Source organism: Bacillus rossius, chromosome 1, assembly GCF_032445375.1.
Source record: "Bacillus rossius redtenbacheri isolate Brsri chromosome 1, Brsri_v3, whole genome shotgun sequence".
Lineage (NCBI taxonomy): Eukaryota > Metazoa > Arthropoda > Insecta > Phasmatodea > Bacillidae > Bacillus > Bacillus rossius.
The window spans coordinates 74,476,780-74,499,662 of NC_086330.1; the positions used below are offsets into that span (position 1 = coordinate 74,476,780).

The 22,883-nt window shown below is 39.7% G+C and overlaps 1 protein-coding gene across 1 annotated transcript in view; it reads right to left on the minus strand.

Moving 5' to 3' along the window:
- LOC134530064 (sodium-dependent neutral amino acid transporter B(0)AT3) overlaps window positions 1-22,883 on the minus strand; it is a 40,825-nt gene that overhangs the window by 12,640 nt on the left and 5,302 nt on the right. Inside the window, exons 2-6 of the mRNA XM_063364655.1 lie at window positions 15,493-15,670; window positions 7,693-7,916; window positions 5,396-5,479; window positions 4,587-4,748; window positions 1,877-1,987 (exon numbers count right to left, since the gene is read on the minus strand). Coding sequence (XP_063220725.1) covers window positions 1,877-1,987; window positions 4,587-4,748; window positions 5,396-5,479; window positions 7,693-7,916; window positions 15,493-15,670 — 759 coding nt within the window. The remainder of the gene's footprint in view (window positions 1-1,876; window positions 1,988-4,586; window positions 4,749-5,395; window positions 5,480-7,692; window positions 7,917-15,492; window positions 15,671-22,883) is intronic.

Consider the following 22,883-nt stretch of genomic DNA (forward strand, 5'->3'; position numbering starts at 1 on the left):
TGTTTTAAATAACTTCTACCTTTTGATGTTAATTAATTCATTTGTTTAGGAGGTCATTTGATAACATATAGCATGCTACACTTTTTTCTTGGAGAGCCGTGCACGCGGTCATTTAGTGATTTATGACGATCGTAATATATATATATATATATATATATATATATATATATATATATATATATATAGGTGTTTAATTTGAGTATGTAGTTTGGTATATTCAAGTTGTGACATTTTTAAAGCTGAACCCAACTACGAGCCATGCAGCCACGGGAAAAGATATGCATTTGTCTTGATTTGGAGATTTACTCGCATTAAATGCGCCCGCAAGTTAACGATGGTTTTTTTTAATTCCAGCTAACACTCACGGAAATATTAGTGAGTATTGTGTTGATACTTTTTCTGATATTTTTTGAAGGGGGGGGGGGTTGGTTTTCGCGACCTTTATTAATATGAGCAGCTGTGGTAAATGTGGCAAATTGAGTTTAATTTGTTCAATTATTTTTATCTGGAATGTTAGTGATGCCACGTTTGAATCCTAGCAAGTCGTTCGGAAAGTCACTACCCTTTGTCAACATGAGGGTAAGTGACAACATCTCGTCTATGTCAGAGTCATTACATACGATGAGTAAAGAAGGTATGAGGATGGAGAAGCGACGGAATCAACTATAGGGAGGAGGGATGTTTGAGGATTGGAGATCACCGAGAAAAACCCATAGTGTCATGGCAATTTACGGCACGTTTGGCCCCGGGTTGGAATGAACCTGCATGGAATTGAACTCAGGACCATTAGTCCATGAGTCAGGAGTTCATACCAGACCAAACGGCCTGATACCATAATCATAGTCGAGATTTATTAAACTTTTACTTTTGTTTTAGATTAGATACTAGAATATCAAGAAACCTAATAGGCGATTCTATACGCCATGATAGGCTTTGAGTTTTAATATGAAATCTCCATAGTTTATCAGGGTAGGATACATTATAATGCAAGTTGAAGAAAGTATTAAAAAATACTTGACACATGTTTTTTTATTTGAGGACCCCATAAGTACAAGCATTCAAGTGCCTCGTCATCGATGGGACTTCCAGCAGCAGCCTATATTTTTATAATGCAACGTTGCAAGCAGCAAAGGTTTGTCATATCATTAAAAAAAACAGACACATAGACATACATATAGGTTAATTTGGTGTTTCCACATAGTAAGGAAGTCCCCCTTACAATACAGCCTTAATGAAAGGATCCTTAAATTTCAAGGCCGAATTCAAAGAGAAACTAGGAGTGAAAGCATTTCCGAATTCTTTTGACGATAATATGACCTGGTGTGTTACTATATATATATATATATATATATATATATATATATATATATATAGGCAATAATTGTTTTGCATTTACAAACTTTCCACACTTATTTTTAGGCATTTATATATTTTTACAAATAAAAGTAGTCATTTGACAGTCATAAATCTACATAACGAAGTCTTAGACAGTAGTCGACTGACTAAGAAACAGCCTATCGTCATGTTTTTCCTAAAAAAAAATAGCACCACTATCCCCTCGAAGGCCACAAGGGTGCATTAAAGCAACCGAGCGTCTCGAGATTTGACGAGAGGCTGTGAGAATCCTTGCAGCTGTTCGGAATGTCGACAAGATTACTGACATCTTTCAAGATCCTCTATTATTAAAGTATCCATTAGGCAAAAAAGTTATTTAAGGAGGTATTCTGAAACCTTATAAAGTTTATTAAATGCTATTCACAGCCAGGCCCAACATTAGGATGTCCAGATGTTATGGGCAGAGCCCAAAGCCCTTATTGCCCCAGACAGGTGGCCCTGGGAGACGAGAACTCTCCCGTCCGGGCGCGGGCGCCCTGACCTTGGGCGTGAAGAGGTGCAGCAGGCCGTCCGACATGCCCTTCAGGGTCACTCCCCTGAAGAAGAATATGATGAGCACGATGTACGGGAATGTGGCAGTCACGTACACCACCTGCAACAAAGTGGCCATCTTGTACACCACCTGAAACAACACCGGCGAGACATGTCTTCCCGGTAGCAAACACTACGTCCGATACCTGATACATACAACTATAAGGCTTCAAACATTTTCGCAGTAGCTTAAGAAGTTTATGTTTTAACGAAATAATATCACAGTTATCGTCGTTGCGGTGTCCAGAATAGTACCTGTTTTGTCACATCAACTGATTTCGCCTGTGCGTCTCTGTGTTGTCCAAATTATCTGTTTAATATTATCTTTGGGTTAGTACTTTTGTCACTGTGTTGCTCAATGTCATTTTTGCGTTTATTTACTGTCATTGTTGCTATTGTCTCGTTGTTTGCCGCCGCACCCGTCTCTGATGTTATAATTGTGACTAATTCCTTCCATGGAATTTTCTGAGCTGTTTATGTTTAAATTTTTGTACATCGGCTGATTTTGGCTTGTTTACTGTGTGTTTGCATGTTCATTTCTTTTTATATTCATATGTTATGTCCGTTATTGAGGTTTTCTTATAACTTACAAGATAAACGGCAATGACGTATGTCCGAAATAACATTTTAATCAATATCCCTCGTTGCAAGAACCATTCAAAGAACGCTTCTCTTATAACAGTTTGACCAAGCATGAACAATCATATTCCTTTTTACATAAACTTAATTGGATTAATCACAATGACAGTTATTTTTTTTTATGTACTGTTAGTATAACATTAAAATTCTGTAGTCTATCAATGTACTGTTAGTATACCATTAACATATTGTATACTAGAAATGTACTGTTAGTATACCATAAACATTTTGTATGCTATAAATAGACTTTTAGTATACCACCAACATTCGGTATACTAGAGATTTACAGTTAGTGTACTATTAACTTCCTGTATACCAGAAGTCACAGGAGAAGAACGGCCCGTGCTATTTCGTAGACTGGCCGAGATTATAGGGACAATGAAAGGTTTTAATCACATTTTCCTGCTGGTGTCAGGTACTGTTGTGGTAGTGGCTTGTGCAGAGAAGCGCTGGGCTTCAAGGCGGGGTAAGTAGGGAGGTGTCAGATGTGCGCAGCTTTATACAGCACGTAGTGTGGCCAACAGCTGTTGGATGTCTCGACCATCTTGGCTACCAGTTCTTGTAAGTGTGCTCGTGTCTTCCTCTTTTCTTGTGTCTCCAAGACACTTCCCATGATTTCAGCCCAAATTATAATTTTTTTTTGTTCTGACATTGTTAAATAAACGGATAATTCCATTTTTTGTGAATGTATTTTCTAGAATAATCAATTAAAAATTTAGTCTGTGTTACTTGATTATTTGTATTTTTTATTTATAAAATCATACTATGTTTACTTGTATTCATTCATGAAGAATATTGTTATTAATATTTGTAACAGCTTCGGGCTCAAAAGGAAACAATGCCTTTATACTCCGAGTAAAGAAAACCAAACCAGGAAAAGGGTACGGTAAGATGTAAGATTTTATAATGAGCTAAACAAATATTATTGAAGCTATCAAATATGATCAGTTTTTATGGTGCATTTTGTTCTTAATATATTTACAAAATGTTTTAACCATGCATTACACTATAATTAAACTTTATTTTTTTCTAAACTCCAAACAGCTGACAAGTAATTGGTGAAGTGCAGCCGACATTGCAGAAGTAATTTAGCTAATGGATGAAACCGAGATGAGAATAGAAGACTTGGATTGTGTTGGGAGGCGGATCGAAGCTGTGTTAGAAGAGGTTCATTTTGGCAATGGTTTGCATGTTTTGATTTCGAGTAAACAATACTGTTACGCAGTTCTGCTAATATAATTTGCTGTTTGCTTTATAACAAGCCGTTAATTAAATGTGTGTAAAATATATATGTGATCCAATATTGTTAATTATATTTTTCTGTTCACAGACCTAATGGAAACTTGCTGTAATCATCAAAATAAGAAATCAGAAGGTTGTCATATCTGATCATGCGTGTATTGAAGGATGTGATGTTATTACAAGTTTTGTTAATAAAAGCGCTTTTGTTTCACGAACTTTAGAACCACTTTCTGAGATTCTAACCCTTGTCCTCCCGCCCTTCCGGACTGGAGGTAACAATACTTAATATCTCTCTCAAATTAAATGCGCTTTTGACTTTATGATATTGCATTCACTGGAGTCCTGAGGGGGAGGGTGGAATGAGATGTGTTATGTAATGTGGGGAGCTTTATAAGTGGGTTTCCATTGCTGTTTAGTTACTTCATGGAAATGTTTGTATTACCATTAACAACCTGCATGTCTGTCATGGCTAGGAATTGTCTCCATTAAAGACATAACATTTTTTTTCACATCAGATGTATCACTAGTGCTGCATTTAATGTATGGACATTCAGGGCGTTAGTCGTAACAAATATGGCTCATTAATTTAATAGTAATTTTATGATTTAACTCTAGTTTAACTCATAATCATCACGTTATCTGAAAAAAGTTAAAATATTTGTTTAGCCATTTTGTCACAAACAAAATCGTAACTCTGTCGTTTAGTTGCTAAGCTGTCATTGAGCGGCCTGGAGGTTGAATGTCATGTAGTAGTTAGTGTCTCAAAGACACCAGCTTACCTTGCCCGACGACGCTATGCCCTTGATCATGCACATGTAGACGAGCACCCAGGCGATGACGAGTGCCAGTGCGATCTTCCAGTTGAAGGCGATGGGGGAGCCGATGTCCTCGGAGACCATGAGCGTGGTGCGGTACCAGAAGTACTGCGTGGGCGTGCTGGCCTGCGCACGCGGGTCCCAGCCCCCATTGACACGCGCGCCTGGCTCGAGTCGAGCCGACTGACTCCTTGTGAGCCCACAGAGCTTGCTGTGCCGAACTTGAATTATACTTTCATTCGTGTTTTCGATTTAAAAAATTTGCCTGAATGAAGCTCAATCTTATGCAACAATCTTTGGCGAATCATAAATGTTGGCACAAGGCTTGAAACAAGTCTGCGTCACAATTGACTTAGCAAATAATTCTGCCTGAGGTCACTCTGAAAACTGACTAAAATTGCAAAAAGTTATATGCAGGAATGCACTTGTCAGTAATACCCAAAAGCATTTTATACTGAGAATGAAGTATAACTTGATCGGATGGATGGTACTGTGTTTAAAGTGAACAATATAACATAATAATTTTCACTAAGATACACTTTTTAAAATTTTAAATTAAGAATGCGAACAGTATTGTTATTAGATATTTAATCAATTTTACTAACGCTAAATGTGGTTCTTGAACATATTTCGCCTGCCAATTTTTACATCACTTCTCTGTTCTTGGTTTCATCTTACTGATATTAAAATTATTTTATTAAAATACATTGATCTAATTATTTTGAAGCATTTTGTAGAGCCAACATATATTTGTTTAGTTATTAAAAACTCACCACACACTCTGGCTCCACTGCATATGATCCGTTTTCAAAATAAACATTTGGACACTTCGCCCATGGCAGTTCTGACTGAAAACTCTGAAAATAAAACAATACGAAAATAACACACTAGAAGTTTATTTGGGTGTAAAAAAAATTTATTTTATTTTTATGTATTCAAATTTTTATATTATGTTTTGTAATTCTGTAACAAAATTACTAAAAATACATGAAAATATATGTTTATATTTACAGCAGGGAACACAAGAGCATTTTAGTTGCGAAAATTCAGCCAATCAAAAGAAACCATCAGATCATATGTCTTATAGCTCCTAATCGATGAAATTGTGAAACTGATCACAGACTATTGCTGTGGTTGAATCGTAAAAAGTGTTAAGTCAATAGTAGAGTGCATATATATATATATATATATATATATATATATATATGCTACATAGAAAAATATTTTTCTCTATGAAATATGAAATTTAATGTTACCTATACATGATTGTTTATTTTCAAGGATTTGTTTAGTTTATTTTGACTAGTTGAATACATGTTTTAAATCTGTGATTTTAATAAAGTGGTTCAAAATAATTTATAACTATGTGGTTATTTAAAGAAAACCGTTTCAAGCAAAGCATAACTTTTGATTTTGTTTGATGTGAAAATTGAAGTTTGGTCGAGGTGAATAAACAAAAAAAAATTAGAAAAAGAACAGTCTGTATTGAACCATCTGAACCATCCTTGCAGCAAGAAGCTTTTCTACAAATGTGAATAGTTTAATATATAGTTATTAAAGGATGTGTGTTTGATTTGTTGATATTGTTTAAACTCTAATACTGTTATTCAAACCGTTGCATGTAAAGACTTAAAGATTTGACTTTATGATCTTAGAGTTTCTCACACATTTTATTTACTCACTTTTTGAGTTTAATTTAATCATGAATTTAAAGTTATTTAATCATAGAGGTCTAGCTCTTAAAACACTGAGATCAATTCCTGTACTTGCATATATTTGGTAGTGAATTAAATTTCCTACTAAGTCATTATTTTGAATATGACATTTTGAAGAATTATCGGATTTAATTAGTTTCTCTTGAGCTGATAGAATTGAGCAACGGTTAGGATCGTTAGTAACAAACTTAACTATATTTGAACCAAAAATGTATTTGTTCATATTTTCTAATGGTGAATTGTACTTGAACATTGATGCAAGGTACTGTACGTTGTTCTCGTAATATGATAAAGAAAATGTTTATCATTAAATTCAGTTTAATTTATTTGAGATTATTTTTCATTCTGTTATTTCATGTCACCCTTTTCGAGCTTACTTAAAAATGATATGTCAATTTCAAGAATTATTTTGTTAAAATTGATTTAATTACTATTTTAGGAGAAAACACTATCTATAGTTTTACCAATCATTATGATTGAAACGTCACATTAAAAAAATTAATTGTGTCATTACAATTTGTATTGTATAAGACGTGAAACTTTCAAAAATTCACACTGATATATATAGATATATATAATAAACACAAATATATATAGCACGTTTGGGTTTATGGGAAACATGCCACGATATATGTCACCAGTGTAAGCAAAAAGCAGTTTTTTATACATAGGTTGTTTGTAATATTTGAGTCCAAGTATGGAATTTAAGATATTTCCCAGTGGTACACAACTTGTTTTTACCAATGTTGTGTTTCGGTGGATATATTTTCTGATTGCGAAAATGAGATGAAGTTAAAAATTTAAAATGCTATTTTAATGTACAGGTTATGTTTAGTTATGGTTATGTTTACATGAAACAATATGTCGGTTTTCCATTGGGTTTTTCCAGCTTACATACTTGATCCTTACTGGTTAAGTGGCTTTGTCACATGTTTGTAGGCACAGTAGATTTTTGCCTCGCCCACGCTTCGCCACTGTATCGACTGCATGTAGCCTGGAAAGCTAGTAGAGGTGGATAGGGCTCGGTAAGATCTCAGGCACTTTGGGTTTTCTGAGGGGTCTTAGAGATGTGATAAACGGATAGGATGGGGTTCTCATTTGAGTCAACCACAGGTATGCTGAATGGGATAAGGGAGATGGTTGCAATGATAATAAGATGGGTTGCCCCAGCCTCTTGTATCAGGTCTTTGCATAAACACCTCCGGTCGCGATAGAATGGTGTATCCATTTCCCAGGGCCAGGTGGCCACGCACATCCATTCTGCCTCTAGTGGGGAGTATAAACTCGTCCGGCAGGGGATCATGATTGGCATTGTTATAAATGATGTGAATGATGCCCTGCGAGGCACGCCACACCTGCACGAAGTAGAAGAGGCACCACGCGATGATCGTGTTGTAGTAGAGCGCCACGTTGAAGGACACGACGGCGCTGCTGATGCCGATGCCGCCCAGGTAGGGCGACACCTGGTTCCACACGCCGATGGCGCCCTTGCGCAGCCGCTGGCCGATCGCCAGCTCCAGGTAGAAGATGGGGATGCCCTCGATGGCCAGCATCACGAAGTAGGGGATCAGGAAGGCGCCTGTGAACACATTCCAGCTGTCCACGTGCCTCGGTGGACATCGGAAGGGGAACACAGTGGACATGCAGTGGGTAGCGAAACAAAAAATTGTATCGAAGCGTGTAAGGTGATGAACTAAAAATTTAGCACTGAAACGGACCTATAGCAACATCCACTAGAAACATACAAATAACTAGCACCTAGACAATGGCTGACATGTTTGAAATTTGCTGTAGACAGGTAGGCTGTTAGTGTCGGGGTCTCACATTGGTCAGCACGCGCCGTGTGTGAATGCTGTATCCCCTACCATGGATTTACCGGTTTCCCAGGCTGATTTGACTTTGCGTGGTTTGACATTGTGTTTCCCAGTAGCTAGAAGAAGGGACTGCACAACACCCAGTCCTGAACCCAGAAGTAAATTTTGCCAAAAATAAAAATCCACGATCTGATCGGAAATCGAGCCCAAAACACTTGGTTCACCAACTAGATGCTTTTACCGTTGAGATAACAGGTTGCACTTTTCCACACAACTCAGAACACAAGCTGCGCAGTAACACATTTGATTCCTTAAGGGGCCCGTCTAAGCGGGGTGTATGTGTGTTAATGAGCGGAATAATGAGCGCGAAACTCGCTGGTGCTTCTAGCGCGGTGTCACCTCAAAGCGTAAGGCTGTGAACTGATGCGCAGTCTTCTCGTCGTCCAAAGAACAGCTGTGTATTTGAGTGGTGACTGTAATATTATATGGCATAGATATAAAGTTAAAGGCGTAATGCAATTCCCTTTAAGTGCTTTCAAGGACGTGTACCGGTTATTTTACGCCTAAAAATTACTTCGAACACACCCCTTTTGAGCTATTTAACACTTCTAAAAATACAATTTAAAAATTTAATCCGGAATCAAAACATACTTTTGGACCCTCAGCGAATTCTTAAATGTTTTTCGTAAATAGACCACTCGTATATTTTGAGTAGTTTGGAAATCGCAGCGTTTTCCCTGAAGCTCTGCGCACCGTATTTGTGCCCAGGCAGACGGCGCCCTTGAAACTAAACCAGTATTTGTCAAAACAGAATATAAAAAAAACATTGCAGTGGATGAGAGTAGTATGATTTAGTATGTTCGGGGACAATGTTATTCTTATGGGACTATGGCTCGGTGGCTTACTCAGTTGTAGCTTACCAATCGTTAGGAATCAGCCGTGTTCGGGCGTGTCAGCCGCTCGTTGACTATGATCAGGACCTAGGTGGCCATCTTAGATGACGCCACATCTGCCATCTTGCAGTCCAATATTTCTGAAAATCTGTAATTATTTAGCTAGAAATTCAGAAAAAAATTCTAAAAATCCTCAAAAAAAATGCTTGTGTATATAATTATTATTGATTATATTGATTTTTGTATTTGTTTCGATCCTTGACTGATGCAAAAAAATATCTTTTTTCAGGCCAAAAAAAATTTCAATAAAATATAGTTATAAATCTTTAAAAAATGCTTAAATGCCTCATCCACCAGCCATCAGTAAGCTACCAATGCCATCTTGATAGCCATCTTGGAAATTCAATTTATTAACCTAAAAAGTCGAGACAAATTCCAAATATCATCAAAAAATCGTTTTTTAAATAATGATAAAAACGATTAATATCCGTCATTATTTTGTTTCTTACTATATGCAAAAAAATACATAATTAAATCAAAACTACTAAAAAGAAGTGACTGTTTCGAGAAATAAAACAACAAAATTACAAATAAAAATGTATTGTGTAGTTTCAATAAGAACAAAAAAAATACTAGCATATCTCGAGTCCTGCTAATTTTTAGAAACCGAAGCAAGCAAGCATGTCTTGCAATCTGTTTTCAGGCCATATCTAAATGACAGACGATTAAACTGGCACGTCCAAACAGTGGCCAGGCACATCCAGTCGGTGCCCAGTCACAACCAGTTGGTTGTCTAGGAAAGTCAGATTAGTTGGACAAACACATCAGTCGGTTGATCAGGCTAACATGTCAAGTTTATGGCTAGGTACGCTCAGTCGGTAGCCAGACACTCTATTAAATAGCCAGAAACGCAAGTCCATTGCATAGCAAGACGCATCCCGTTGGTAGTTAGGCATGTATATTCAGTAGCCAGATAAGTAATCGGCGGTCAGATACATTCAATTTGTAGACAACATGTCTAGTTTAAAGCTAGGCAAGTCCAATCAGCTACCCGACACGATCAGTTTTTGGCTAGACACATCAAGTTAATAGCAAGGTACTACCAGTCTGTGGCCAAGCACATCTATTCAGTGGACAAGAACGCAGCACGTCCTGTAGGTGGCAAGTCGCATCCAGTTGGTGAACAGACACGTATTCGGCGGTCAAGCACATCCAGTAGGAGGCTACGTACGCCCATTCGATGGCCAGGCTCATAATCGGCGGCCAGGTACATTCAGTTTGTGATCAGCAAGGCATGTCCAGTCAGCGACCAGACACTTCCAACTGTTTACAAGACACATCAAATTGGTGGCATGATACTTCTAGTCGGTGGCCAGGCCTGTCTATTCAGTAACCAAGAACGCATGTCCAGTAGGTGGAAAACTCATCCAGTTGGTATCTAAGGATGTACATATTCAGTAGCCAGGCACGTAATCAGCAGACAGGTTCATTGAGTTCATGGCCTACATGTCCAGTTATCAGCTAGAGATGATCAGTCAGCGACCAGGCACGACCCGTTGTTGGCTATACACAGCCAGTTGTTGGACCGGTACGTTTCGATGGTCAGTCACATCCAGTAGATGGCAAGAGCATCCAGTAGGTAGCCAGTCATGTATTCGGCGGTCAGGCGCATCCAGTAGGTGGCCAGGCGCGCCCATTCTGTAGTTAGGCATGTCAATTCATCGACAGGCACGACCAATAGGTGGCAAGGCTCGCCCATCCTGTAGCCTGGCATGTCTATTCATTGGTAGACACATATTTAGTGTTCAGGCACAATCAGTAGGTGGCAAGGCACGTTCATTTGTTGGTTAGGAACTTCCAGTCTGTGGTCAGGCTACACGATCTGTTGGTGCCAGGCACGTATATTAGTGACCAGTAACGCACGTCCAGTAGGCGGCAAGGCGCATCCAGTTGGTGACCAGGCATTTTAACGATGTCAGGCACGTACAGTAGGTGTCAATGCATATCCAGTCGGTTGCCAGGCATGTATATTCAATAGTCAGGCATGTATTTAGTTGTCAGACACCTTCATTTTGTTGTCTATACAAGTCCTGTTAGAGGTTTCAGTCTGTGTTCAGGCTAACACGATTTTTTGGTGGCCAGGTACATACAGTATAGATGTTGTTTAGACACCTCCCGTCTGTGTCCAAGAACGTCAGATAGGTTGGATGGACACATCAGTTGGTTGGTCAGACTAACAAGACATATCCAATTGGTGGCCAGCCGCATCAATTTGTCGGCTAGACACCTCAATTCCGTGGCCAACCACGTCGGGATAGGTTGGACAGACATGTCCATTTGGTGGTCAGGCACACACAGTCAGTAGCCAGAGGTGTAATATTTCTTTACATGATTGGCCTCGTGGTTCAGAGATACCTGGTATATAAGCCTGACATTGAACATGGCCTATTAAAAATGTTCGCAGAGTATCGATGGAAAATACCACTTGATTCCGAGACACTTGCCCTATACATCTGACACTGTACATGACTTGTTTGAAAGGTATAACAAGTATCGAAATATTACACCTCTTGGCTACTAACTGTATATGCCGGACCACCGAATGGACATGTCTGTCCAACCTATCTGATGTGGCTGGCTACAGAATGGAGGTGTCTAACCAACAACTGGACGTGTGTGTCTACCGAATGGATGTGTCTCGTTAGTCTGACCAACCAACAAATATGTCTGTTCAACCTATCTGACGTACCTGGCCACCGACTGGAGGTGCTAAACAACAACTGCATGTGCCTGGCCACCAACAGATCGTGTTAGCCTAACCAAAGACTGGAAGTTCCTAACCACCAATTAGATGCGCCTCGCCATCTTACTGGTCGTGCGTTCCTGGCCACTGAATTGACGTGTCTGACCACCGACTGACGATCCTTGCCACCAACTTGATGGTTCTAGCCAAACACTGGTCGTACCTGGTCTCACCTGGTCGCTGACTGGACACTGGACATTTCGGCAATAAACTGAATGTACCTGGCTGCTGATTACGTAATTGTCTACTGAATATATATGTACATGCCTAGCTGCAGACTATATGCATCTTGCTACCTACTTGACGTGTGTACCTGGTCACTGAATAAACATGTCTGGCCACTGACTGGACGTACCTTAACACCAACTTGATGTGTCTAGCCAACAACTGTTTATGTCTGGTCGCTGTTTGTACATGCCTAACTGATAAATGGACATACTGGCCACAAAATGAATGTATTTGACCTTCAATTACATTCCTGGCTACTTAATAGATATGCCTAGCTACCATGTGGTTTTCGTCTTACCACTTGCTGGATTTGCCTGACCACCGAATACCTACTGGCTGTGACTTGCCACTTACTGAAAGCGCAGTCCTATCCACCTAACAGATGTGCCTAGCCACCGACTGGGCGTACCTTGCCACCATCTTGATGTGTCTAGCAGACAAATAGTCGTGTCTGATCGTTGACTGGACATGTCGGCCACAAACTGAATGTACCTGACTACCGATTACGTGCCTGGCTACTGAATAGACATACTTGACCACCGACTGGGCGCACCTTGTCACCTACTGGACGTACCTGACCACCTAATACATGCCTGGCCACCAACTGGACGTATCTTTCCACCAAATTGATGTTTTAGCTAACAACTGGACGTGCCTGGTCGCTGACTTTACATGCCTATGATAACTGGACATGTCGGCCAAAAGCTGAATGTCCCTAGCAGCCGATTATGTGCCTGGCTACTGAATATTTATGCCTTACCACCGAATGGTTGTGCCTTGCCACCTACTAGACTAGACTGGCCACCAACTGGATGCGGCTTGCTGCCTACTGGACTGGCTTAAGGGTCTTGCGTCCCACAGGGTTTCCCGTCAACCTTGTGGGATGAAGAGCGGACCTATGAAGTGTCGGAGTTGTAGTCGGCTCTAGTATCTGAGTGAAGCTCTCAGCAAGATCCAAAAATGGCGTGCGATGCGAATATATAGCCTCTCCCGCTTACGGCAACCCATAGCCTTCTCGTGGCGCCAGTGTTTAAACAAATATGGGAAATGCCGGGGGTGCCCACTCCTCAGACTTCCTCGATACGTCGGAACGGGAATTCTGGTGGATTAGTAAGCTGTGGGCAGGTGACTACGACTTGCTCCTGCAGAAAGTCCACCGGGGGGTTTTGGACCCCCAAACCCTAGGTGGTGTCTCAAAGCATTGGATTCAACGTGAAGAATCCAGGATGCATATGGAATAGCGAAGGGCGGTAGCATGGCGGGGTATCGCTCCCTGTCCGGGCACCCGGGCTCTGGCAAAGCTGTAACCTTCGGGCGGGGGATATGCTGATATTGAAGTACCCAAGGACATCCAAGTCCGGATTAGGGGGTGCTCTCCCACTATGAGGCTGCTTGGGAAAGCACTATACCTGAAGATGAAGGGTGCCATGGGACTGATCCTTTACTGTGATAGTTCCCTGCTGAGATTTCCTCTAATGGCTCAGGATCAGGATTGGAGTAGGAAACGTGGTGGTAGTGGTCCTCTTATGCTTGGAGAACACTCCGAAGGGTCCTCGCCCTGTTGACGAGTGGAAGTGTTGAGCTACTTAAGCTCGGTTACTAGCCTGCTGAGCTAGTAGAGGTTGGATAGGCCTCAGCTGGATCACGAGTAACTGGGTGACCGAGGGGTCCCAGGGATGTGAGAGGTATGGTTCTGTGTCGTTGCTACTCAGATCCCTCAGAGGGGGCTGGCTCTGTTGAAGGTCTGGGGGTGGACGGCGGAGCTGGGGGTGTTTCGGTGGGGCCGAAGTTGGGATGGGTCTCCTCAACCTCTCGACCTAGCCGGGCGCTCTCCAGTAAAATGCCGCGATTGGAAATGGCGAATCTATTTCCCGGTTCTAGGAACCCATGTTAGGCTCTAGTAACAGTGTCTGGCATGTAAAAGACCCATCTTTCTCCTAACCAGGACTATGCCCTAACGGAATTACCTGCCTGGGGGAGTATTGATGCAAATTTTGAGGTGTGACCCTAATGTACATGCCTACTGGACATGCGTTACCTGGCCACTGAATAGACATGCCTGGCCACCGACTGTATGGACCTTGCTATCAACATGATGTGTTTAGCCAACAACTGGTCGTGCCCGGTCACTAATTGGACATGCCTAGATGATAAATGGACAATAGACATTCCAACTGTATGCATCTTACCACCTACTAGAAGTACGTTCCTGGCTACTGAATTGATGTGTCTTGCTACCGACTGGGCGTGCCTTGCCAACAAATTGACGAGTTAGCCTGACTAACCAACTGATGTGTTTTTCCAAACTATCTGACGTTCTTAGACAACCAAATGGATGTGATTGGACACTGATTGGACGTGCCTAGTTAATCGTCTGTTATGTAGATATGTCGTGAAAACAGAAGTCAAGGCATGCAAAGGACATGATTAGCCTTCCAAAAAGATTGCTATAATCGAGAAATGCTAGTAATTTGCTTGTTTTATTTTATTCTTGTTAAAATTACAATATAAATTTTTATTTGTGATTTTTTGTTTTATTTCTCGAACCAGTCTTTTTTAGTAATTTTGTTTTAATTAACTTTTTGCATCAATTAAGGTTAGTTATAAGGACGGATACCAATCAATTTAATCATTATTTTAACCAACGAATTTTTTGTTTATTTTTGGATTTTTTCCCGATTTTCTAGGTAAATAAATTTAATTTCCAATATGGCTATCAATATGGCATCGGTGGTTGGCTGACGGCTGGTGGATGAGGAATTTAAGCAGTTGTTTTTTAGATTACTCGCCATATTTATTGAAATAATATTTTTAAATGAATATTTGTTTTGGATCAGTGAAGGATCGAAGGACGAAAATCAATATAATCAATAATTATATTAATCAGAGAATTATTTAAAGGATTTTTATAACTTTTAAGAATTTCTAGCTAAATAATTACAGATATTCAAAAATTATTTTTTCAAAGATGTCGGATGTGTCATCGTTCAAGATGGCCACCTTGGTCTTGAACGAGTGGTGGGCACGCCCGAACATGGCCGTTTTCTGTGGATTGATAAACCACAACTGAGTAAGCCACCAAGCCATAGTCCCATAATATTAACATGTGCCCGAACATATCAAATCATACTACTGTCGAGAAGTTACAACGATTTTAAGATTATTAAAGCTCATATTTTTGTTTGACTGATTTTCAGTGCATTAATTATTTGATAAATCATTACTGGCACATTAAATATATAGTGCATCAAATTACACATTTTTATTTGGTGAGTTAAATTAAGGTGTTTGTTTAGTAGTGTGAGAATAAAGTACCAATGAAAATGTAATACTTAACAGTAGCTGGAAAAGTCGTGATAACATGGCATGCACAGAAGACAGTCAGTCGTTAGTCTTTGCGACTAAGAATGCACTCACCACCACCATTCTTCTGCGCGAGGTAGGGGAACCTCCAGACGTTGCCGAGCCCCACAGCATAGCCCACCGTGGCCAGCAGGAAGGTGAGCTTGCTGTCCCAGGACTCCCTCTCCTCCTCTCCACCTTCGGGGCGGAACACCTGCTTGCCCTCGCCCGAGCCCAGCTTGCTGCCGCCGCCCTTACCCTGCACGAGACACTCAGGGTTACTTTAGTTTCTTCTCGAGTGAATAAAATATGGATGTACATCAGAAATGAAAATGCACACATCAATAATCCACTTTATCGTTAAAACTAAATATTCAATAATTCACCTGAACAATAATACAAACAAAAAATATTCAAAGTACACAATGTAATTTGATACTGAAGGTTTATAATTCTATCAAACATTTTGACGAAAAACCACCTAAGAGCCTATAGTTTTCTGACTCTCTACTTTATATATAATCCCCCTCCCATCATCGCCATATCGAGCGCCCAAAACCTGAGCATTGCAAATTGTTATCCTATTAGTAGTCATATTCTCAACTTAACCTATGGCTGTAGAGGAGGTTCACTTAAAAGCAATAAGACAATTCAACATACAATCACTTTAATACAATGTGACATGGATTATCGATGAACATGAAAGTCACTTGGAGAGAGATGGGTGTTATTTTAGACACACATGGTGATCCCTCTACTCTCCTAAATCATTATGCTTCAACGTCGCCCCGGCAGGGCGTTTCCGATGTGCGACTGGCGGAAAACATGGTACAACGAGTGTATAGATTATTGCCCGAGCGAGAATCGATCATAGGTTATTTGTGCTTTGTAACACAGACGCATAATAATTAAAGGGAACCACTTGTCAGTCAGCATATAAATGCGATTTATTAAACTCTAAACCATTAAAATTATTTTATTCAACGTGGCCTCGACCTAACCTTGGTTTGAAACACGTCTCCACCAGAACCAGCTCTGGTAAAGGTCATCTTCCATTGAGACAGTTCTCACTTTGTTTTGTTCCGTGGCCAGAAGCATGTCTCGCCGCGCAGCCATCGCCATTGACTCGTCTGATCTAACTTCATGCATGGCATTAATGTGTATATCCTCGTTTATTTGGCCTCTCGGCCAGCTCCACATGGCCTCTTTCACGTAATGGCTTCTTAATTAATATTTTGTAAACTTTTGCATTCTGATCGCGGGTACATAAAACCAAACCCAGGCGCTAACCTAGCAGGCATTGTCTTTAAGACCTATTTCCATTTCGCCTGCACAGAGCCACTAATTGCAGTGAATCATGCACGATGTCTTTATTTAAGTTATTAAGGGCTGAGGAATATCGGTGGCCACATTTACTTGAACCACGTGGCACGTAACCTAATTTATAACCTAGATGGCCTCTATTTTCTGTTTATCATAACCTCTGGCCTGAACGGCCTCTAGTGTAATTTTGTTTCGCGGTAATATATCTAGGGTGCCAGGGAAAAAGAGTATAAGTCACGTTTTGGGGAAAATGAGATAAGTCAGCAGGCTACTCATAGGAAGGTTCCGCACATGTGGTCTAAGTAGTATAAGTCAGCACTGCAAAACGTCTAATGTGTTGCTTTTGATCTCAGGAGTATAAGTCAATTGACGTGTATACAGTTTGAGAAAAACAGTATAAGTCAACTTATACTATCCGTGCCAAAGTGAAATAGTAGTACAAGTCAACTTATGCTATTTATGCCAAACTGAAATAAGAGTGCAAGTCAACTTATACTATCTTTGCCAAACTAAAAAAAAAAAAACAGAAATATCGCCAAATTATACAGCTGAATTTAATGTAAACATGTTTTTTCACTGGGACAATTTTTTTTGTTAGCTTTAAGTAGATTGGAAAAAACATACAAACAATTAAAAATAAAACAGTGGTAGAAAGATTTAAAACTCAATATGGCATCAGATTATCCAACTTATTAAAAACTCACACGAATTAACTTCTATGTATTGCAATATGAATGGACTATTCCACTCTCTATGCATAGCTTCAAACTCTATGGATATGTAAGATCTACTCAACACTTCAGGCTTGTATAATGTTCTGTTGTTATACTGTTTATTTCATTGCAATGACATAGGACAATTTGAAAAGTACAGTTAATAATATTGAAGATGTCTACAAGATCAATGAAGATACTGAAACTTGCCAAGAAGTCATTAACAGAAGGCAAAAAAAAACAGGTAACTAGTTAATGCTGTTGTATCTTACATGATGAGAGGGGGGGATAATTTCTAGCATACCTACATTAACTACACGAATATGTTTTGTGTTCTAGTTAATGAAGAAATTCGGACCAAAAAAAGAGCACATAACCTAGATGAACCAAACGTTTCTGTTTCTACTGACGAAAAAGGTAACTTATTAATGTAGTTGTGTCTAATTTATATCGCGTGGAGGATAGTATCTAACATACATTAATCGTGTGAATTGTTATTGTGTTTCAGTTAATAAAGAAATTCGGACAAAAACAGAGCTTATAACTTAGACGAACGCAATGTTTACGCAATGTTATTGTGACAACTGGCTAAACATGTGATTTATTAATGTACCTTGCTGTTGTGTCTGAGGTGTGGGGGAAGGTTATATTTATAATACATTAATTGCGTGAATAATTATCGTGTTTCAGTTCTTGAAGAAATTTTGCCAATAAAGAGAGTACATAACCTTGATGAACGAGATGTTTCTGAGCCTACTGACGAAATAGGTAACGTATTAATGTAGCTCTTGTGTTTAAGGTATGGAGTAGAGGATAATATTTAGTATACATTAAATGCGTGAATTGTTTTTGTGTTTCAGGCCATGAAGAAAGTTGGGAATCAGAAAACATACAAAACCATGGCAAACCAGCTAGTTCTATGTCTGATGTACCACATTACATAACTAAGGAGAATAGTGACAGTAATATGAGTGGCGATGACAGTGACATTGATAAAGACTATGAACCAGAAGAAAGTGAATCAAGTGAAGACGAAAGCACAAATATGTGTAAGTTAACAAATTTTGCGATACCTTTAACAAAGAAAAATACAGTTGCCACTGAAAAGGAGCGTGCCAGTGCTTCTCCATGGACTGGTTCACATTCTCGAAAAGCCAGGGCAGAAAGGAAATCCAAACGAAACACGGGGCGAACGTACACCACAGCAAAAGGTAAGGAAGTTGCAGCTAGAACTCCAAAACCCATATGCATGTGTCGCATGAAATGTAAGGAAAAACTTGACAAAATTATAGACGAACAGCATACAGTCAGGGAGAAAATTTTTAACGAATACTGGGCACTTGGAGATCGGAACAAAAGAGTACCTAGCCTATGTAGTCAGCCTAGTTGATTCAAAGACACCAGCAAACACAAGGAAGAGAACTGTGGATCCAGACAAGGAAAAATTCAGGATGGTAACACATATATTCCATTTTCGAGTAAATGGAGAACGGTTTAGAGTTTGTAGGAGATGTTTCATGAAGACCCTCGATGAATCTCAGATGTTCATTACACTTGCTTTAATGAATCATCATGGAAATGTTTCTGGATTATCATATGATGATAAGAGAGGAAAGACACCACCAAGTAACAAACATTCTCTGGAGAAACTACAAGAAATCAAAGATCATATTTCATCATTTCCTCACTATAAATCACATTACACACGCAGAGAAAGTAGCAGAATATTTTTGCCATCTTACCTAAACTTACAAGTTATGTATAACCTGTATTGTGAAGGTAAGGAAAGGCCAGTTTCCAGAGGAATATACGAAAGGGAATTCCATAAGATGAACCTCTCTTTTAAACAGCCAAAGGTAGACACATGCCACAAATGTGATGTTCTCCAAGCCAAATCGAAATTTGCAGCGAACAACACAGAAAAGGATGACATTGATGAAGTTTTAGCGGCTCATCATGCGGAGGCAGACAAAGCATATCTTGAAAAATACAAAGATAAGAAATGTTCTTCTTTAGATGAATCCATGCTATGTTATACATTTGACTTACAGCAATGTCTTCCGACACCATATTTAAACACTTCAGTGTCATTTTATAAACGGTCTCTATGGACATACAACTTGACTATGCATGAAACAAGTACAGGACGCGTGGCATGCTATATGTGGCATGAGGCAGAGGGTGCTCGTGGTGGAAATCAGATAGCAACACGTGTTTTCAAAGAACTGGTATCACTTCCTTCAAATGTAAAAAACGTGACTTTGTACTCTGACACATGCGGAGGACAGAATAAAAATTCACATGTAGCTGCAATGTTTCTATTTGTCATGCAGGAAAACAAGAACTTGAACAGTGTTGATCATAAATTCTTGGTAAGTGGCCACAGTCACATGGAGTGTGATGTTGATCATGGAATGATAGAAAAACAATAAAAGAAGATGCAAGTTCCTGTCACACATCCACATGACTGGTATCAGCTAGTACGTTCTGTTGGCAAGAAAAATAAATTTACAGTTGTAGAACTGTCACATACTGACTTCTTGGATTTTGCAGACTTGCTTAAAGATACCTTGCAACTTCGAAAGAAAGACACAGAAGGGAATCAAGTCAACTGGCACAATGTTAGATGGGTTGGATTCACAAAGGAATATGGTACAGTGTTGTACAAGAACAGTCTTGAGGAGGATGAGCCATTTAAGGCATTAAGCTTCATTCGTAGAGGGAAAGAAGGTGTTTATCTGAAGCCTAAAAATTGCTACAATGGCCCTCTTGCAATTACAAAAGCAAAGAAGAAGGACCTACTGGAATTACTACCACTCATTCCACCGGTATTCCATAACTTTTATAAAGAACTAAAAACCAATGATGCTGCGAAAGACAACTATCCTGACATAGATGAATTTCCCGGGGAGTAGTAAATGTTAACGTGTGTTGAATAATATATGAAATGTTTATCGGGTAGAACATTTATTGTTACTAAAAAACAGTTGTTTCCTATGAATAATATGTCTTGTGGCATGGTACGTGTATTTTTATTGTGCATATTATTGTTGGTAAAAGTAGTATAAGTCGTGCTCTGAACATGGTCCAAACAGTACAAGTCACATTTCTATTAGAATATGTAACTGTAAACATATATATTGCAGGTACAATCATGTGGCCTATAAACAATGCTATTAATACAGTTAGTAATGCTATTGTTATAAATTTAACCAAAATAATCAATAAAACTTGTTTCCTGAAAAATGTGTATTTTTGACTTATACTCTTTTTCCCTGGCACCCTAGATATATGGTGCAAGATCGCATAGGGTTCGCGCGAGCAAGTTGCTCTCTGCATATGACACATATGAACAAAAGCGCCATACTACCACTGTTTCCGGGTAACCACCCACGTTACCCTTAATGTAATTTTAGACCCAGGTAGCCACCAGGGTAATACTTTTTCATTGCGGAATGTAATGTGAAAGGTAGCACAGTATCCGTGCTAAAAGGCTTCCCTTCACATGCGACATACATAACTAAAGGGACACAAGTCCAACACCCTGCCGTCGGTCTTAACCTCAGTGACCCTCATAGTCACACCCACACGGGCATGTGTAATGAGCCCCGACTCTCATAAGAATATATGTTTTATTTAATGTTATTAGTAGCATCCTTGAGGGCTGATACCCTGGGGTCCTTAGAGTCGCGAGCCCTACTACGTACCAGCCTTTACATAGTAAGATATAGCCCTGATATTCAGCAGCGATCTACCTGTGAGCTATCTTGCAGTCGCATCAAACCTACGTTAGTTGGTACCTTGGCAGAACATCAAAGCTATCACTCCACCCAGTAGAATGTAGTAGGATGTCAAAATGTGCCCAACAAGGATTATACACACATATGTCATGCATGAAGTCAGATCAAACGAGACAATGGTGATTGCCGCGCGGCGAGACACGCTTCTGGCCACGGAACAAGCCGAGTGTGAACTGCCTCAACGGGGGATGACCTCCACCAGAGCTGTCTGGTGGGGACGTGTTTTCAAACTAAGGTTAGGTCGAGACGGCGTTGATGAAACTAATGTTAATGGTTTACAGTATAGTAAATCGCATATAATTATTAATAATTATGTGACAATGACACAAAGTACAAATACCCTGTGGTCGATTCTCGCTCTGGTGATGATCGATAAACTCGCTGCGCCATTCCGCGTGTGCTCCGCCACTCGCACATCGCATAGCCCTGCGGGTGGCGACGAGGCTAATGGCCTGCGCGAGTTGAGAGTGCCCCACAGGTCCTTGTAAATACTGTAAAGAATGCTTTTTACAACAAGTAAAAACTAATATTATTTAAACTTATAATTTATGTTTTATTGAAGTTATGTTAATTTTTTTAAGCCGAAGACATTAAACTTTGCGAATGATTTAGAGTTAATTAAAAATTAACCATTAAAAAACAATACCAGATTGGGTCATAGTGTTTTGAACAAAAATGGATAAATCCATGTCAATAAAGATTATGGTTACATCATTAAATATTGTTAAGTTTACAGAAAACTAAGGATCACAGGCTCTCGCGACCATTGTATGGAGTTGCTTGGATTTTGGGTTGCAGTCAAGCAACTTACAGAAAACTGTAAATTTGGTGCGAGACTGTTTTGTAAGTTTCGCGCTCAAATCTCCTTGATCTCGAACCCTATAAAAATATTGATATTCGATCGACAGCTTATTGATGTATTAAGGCTTATCGCCTCGTCGACATCGGGGTGTTGAGGTTGGAGCACATCGGAATGCATGGACGAGGAAAGCAGGATAATCCAGAGAACTCACTAGCTCATAGCAACGTCCACCACTTTTGTCTCATGCGAAACATTCTGGTCCGACCCAGCGGAGATTGAACCAGAGTTGCCTTGGAGGGAAGCGTATGACTGTTCTCAACCACCGCAGATGAATCCATGAAACTATGTCACAATTTGGAGAAATTTAAAAAGCAGCCATCCCACTACTTGCCTGAAGTGATTCCGGGAAACCGCGAATAAACCAAATATGGCGGGCCGGGTCTTTACGAATGCTAGTCAAATCTTTTACTACTGACGGGATCACCACCCAGCCTCGCCGTGGCGCAGAAATACCTTCATAATTGACGACGTCCTCCATCCACTCTGTGGGCTGAGCTATCAGAGAGAGTTATATCGTTTCATTATGTATGCTTCGATAAAAAGTCAAATCGAGTATTATCTTTACAATTTAATGTATTGTTTGTACTGAAAGGTTATCATTTGATTGTTGTGGTTGGTGGCAACTACAATCTTAGATGTTCCGTCTTTTATTAACATTGTGTTGCGGCGTAGTCTAAAAATATACACTACTTATTTGTAAAGGGGCAATTAATGGCCCTGCTTCCTGAGATTTTCGAGAGTCCTTGACGACGAAAGCCCCCAGTAGTA